This window comes from Octodon degus, unplaced genomic scaffold (genome assembly GCF_000260255.1).
Source record: "Octodon degus isolate 3935 unplaced genomic scaffold, OctDeg1.0 scaffold00239, whole genome shotgun sequence".
In the NCBI taxonomy this organism is placed as follows: Eukaryota; Metazoa; Chordata; class Mammalia; order Rodentia; family Octodontidae; genus Octodon; species Octodon degus.
Window position 1 is genome coordinate 2106868 of NW_004524815.1, and position 3509 is coordinate 2110376.

At 50.2% G+C, this 3509-nt stretch overlaps 1 protein-coding gene across 1 annotated transcript; it reads left to right on the forward strand.

The window, feature by feature from the left end:
• Positions 1–314: 314 nt before the first annotated feature.
• LOC101565074 (olfactory receptor 10W1) lies at positions 315–1334 on the forward strand. Its single transcript, XM_004645851.1, has one exon. The coding sequence runs from the start codon at positions 315–317 to the stop codon at positions 1332–1334; it is 1020 nt and encodes a 339-aa protein (XP_004645908.1).
• Positions 1335–3509: the final 2175 nt, after the last annotated feature.

The window sequence follows — 3509 nt, forward strand, 5'->3', positions numbered from 1 at the left end:
TGGACTTGATGGCCTCAGGACCTGCCCCGCGGGCTGGTGGCGCAGCAGCTGGGAGGGCGCTGAAGCGTGGCCCTCGCCTCTTCCTCTCCGGCACTGTTCTGCTCTTTCCTGGTTGCCACGGACAAAGCAGCTTCGCTTCACTGTGCCCTTCCGCCAGGCGCGTCCCGAATGTCTCGGCACCTCGCTTCCTTTAAGTTGACTTGTCAGTTACTGCACCCAGTTGTGGGGAATCTACAGCCTCCCCCAGGCGGTGGCACGCCAGCCCGAGTCTTCCTTCTCTCCTAGAAGTCGTTCAAGGTACCGCTGCCGGCTCCATGAGCTGGGGAAACCAGTCGGAGCCGACGGGATTCGTCTTCCTGGCCTACCCCTCCCGCCCAGAGCTGCGCATCCTGTCCTTCCTTGGCGTGGGCCTGGCCTACGTGCTGATCCTCACCGGGAATGTCCTCATCCTGGTGTCCGTGCGGGCTGAACCCCGCCTGCACACGCCCATGTACTGCTTCCTGGGCAGCCTGTCCGGGGTCGAGATCTGCTACACGGCGGCGGTGGTGCCCCACATCCTGGCCAACACCCTGCGCTCCCACAAGAGCATCAGCCTCCTGGGCTGCGCCGCTCAGATGACGTTCTTCATTGGGCTCGGCGGCGCTGACTGCTTGCTCTTGGCGGCCATGGCCTATGACCGCTATGTGGCCATCTGCCACCCCCTGCAGTACCCTGTCGTCATGACGTTGACCCTCTGTGTCCGCCTGGTGGTGGCCTCTGGCGTCCTGGGCTTTTCCCTGTCTTTACAGCTGGTGGCTTTCATCTTCTCTCTGCCCTTCTGCCACGCCCGGGGCATCGAGCACTTCTTTTGTGATGTGCCCCCGCTCATGCAGCTTGTGTGTGCCAGCGCCCCCTTCCACGAGCAGTCGGTGCTGGTGGCCGCCACGCTGGCCATCGCTGCGCCTTTCTGCCTCATCACTGCCTCCTACGCGCGCATAGTGGCTGTGGTGCTCAGGGTTCCGTCAGCAGCCGGGCGCGGCAGGGCCTTCTCCACCTGCTCCGCGCACCTCAGCGTGGTGCTGCTGCAGTACGGCTGCTGCGCCTTCATGTACCTGCGCCCCAGCCGCAGCTACCACGCCGGGCGAGATCAGCTCGTCTCCCTCCTGTACACTCTGGGAACCCCCCTGCTCAACCCCCTCATCTACACTCTGAGGAACGGTGAGATGAAAGGGGCCATAGGGAAAGTGCTCAGCAGGAGCTGTGTCACCCACAGCCGGGGAGGCCGCCACCCCGCGGACTGGGGTTTGGTGGCAGCCTCTGTGCATCTCCATGCAGTTAGGGATGCTCTCAGCTGACGTTCAAATGAATCTTTAGAAAAAGCCTACGTCATGAAACATTGTTCACCTACGAGCACCAAAGACGGTTAAAATGCTTCTAGCCTTTCCACTGGGTAACTCCGCTCCTAGGAAACAAGTACAGAAGTCAATGAGCATAAAGTGATGCAAAATGGCAAGTACGAGACTATGCACCTGTCACTTGGAAATAAATAGCTTGATGCATAGGTATTTATGCTTTGGGAAATGTGACAAAGACGTTGTGTGTGGCAGCTGTGGGTGAGGAAACAAACACGGTCACTCCTAGATCTTCAAGAACAGCAGCAATAACAACAACAAACTCAACAAAAACCCACAGACTTGCTTCATTTCATTTCACTTCTTACCTGGATTCTCATTTTTAGCCTAACATTAAAATTTTATTGTGCTTCTGGGTTCCTTGTTCCTTTTTTTTTTTTTTTTGTTTTTTGCAGACATCATAAAGAAATCTCATTGGATCTCAACAACGATTCAAATCTTTGACTTCAAGGACGTTCACGATGATTGAAGTGCCTCACATGGCGTCATCGGTTGAGCACACACTGTAGCAAAGACGGCAGAGGAGACGCTGGCAGCATGTCCAGCGTCCTTGGGGTCAGGAACTGAGACAACTGAGAGCCAACTACTTAGCCAGGAGACAGCTCTAGAGATTACTGACAGGTGATGCTAAAATTCATGGAGAAAGAGAAGACAGTGGAGACAGAAGAATGAAGCAGGCTGGAGCACTGAACCTGGCTCCCAGAGAGAGAGGTCCTGAAGTGCAAAGTAAGACTGGAGAGTGTATGAAAGAGCAGCAGGGGCATTTCCCCAGAGAAACCCACAGTTACAATCTGCAAGTACTCAGTGAGGTTCTACTGTGAAGGTGACTCCTGCACAGTGGGCTCCCTCGGGAGAAGGGATTTCCAGCATCCTCCACATTGAAGAGGGATATAAACAATAACTACTTTCAGAAGGGTTTGTGATCTAAGACTAGGCTACTCCAGTGTGGTAGTCGCTTTCCAGTTAGTGGGGCAAACACCTAGGATCCACAGTGTCATGGTGTGGAGGTCTATTTGGTTCATGGTTTTCACAGGATTCAGTCCAGGATAGCTTGGTTCCTTTTTTTTTTTGGCGGAACTGGGGGTTGAACTCAGGCCCTTGCACTTGCCAGGCAAGTGCTTATTCTACTGAGCCATCTCCCTGGCCCTGGTAGCTTGGTTCTTAGGTAGACTGTGGAGGGTAGGGGGTGGCAGAGGAGGGCTGATGACACCATGGTACCAGAGAGCAGACAGAGGAGGGTGGAGCTGGGCCCACTCTCAGGACTCCCACCCAAAGTGGCACCATTGCCAAAAACAGATGGAGACTTAAAAATTCACTTTTGCTTGTTCAGTAGATGTTTGAAATAGTGTACAGGAAATTTAAACATTTCTAAAATCAGATGAAAAACAGAAGAACCACACACTAGAATTTCTGACATATGGCAAAGGCAGTTCTCAGAGAGAAGATTATAGTTATAAAGTTCTATATCAAAAAATCAGGGAAATGGAAAAATGCATACTCTTATGATGTGTTTCAAGGTCTTAGAAAAATGAGATCAAATCTATACCAAATTCAAGGGGAGGAGAGAAGTAATAAAGATCAGAACTGTAGTTAATGAGATGAAGAGTAGAAGAAGAGCATACAAGATTAATGAAAGAAAGAGCTGTTTCTTTTAAAATAAGATTTAAAGACCTCTAGTCACACCCAACAAAGAAGGAGAAGGAAGATCCAAATGAGTATAATTAAAGTTGAGAACAGGCACCCATGAAGTTGAGAGTGTTTTCAGGGAATACTCAAAAATTCTTACTAAATACATTGCACGGGGAGATAGCTCAGTGGCATAAGTGCCTGTCTGGCAAATTCAAGGTTCTGAGTTCAATCCCCCATACCAAAAAAAAAAGCTTTCCTTTTGGGGCCGGGGAGATAGCTCAGTAGAATAAGTGCTTGCCTGGCAAGTGCAAGGTCCTGAGTTCAATCCCTGGTACTACAAAAAAAATTCTAATAAATTAGATAATCTAAAAGAAATTGCTAAATTTCTAAACAAAGATGATCTGATAAAACTCAACCAAGAAGCAATAAAAACTTAAACATACCAATAGAAGGTAATGAGACTAAAAAAATAGTTAAATGTCTCTCAAC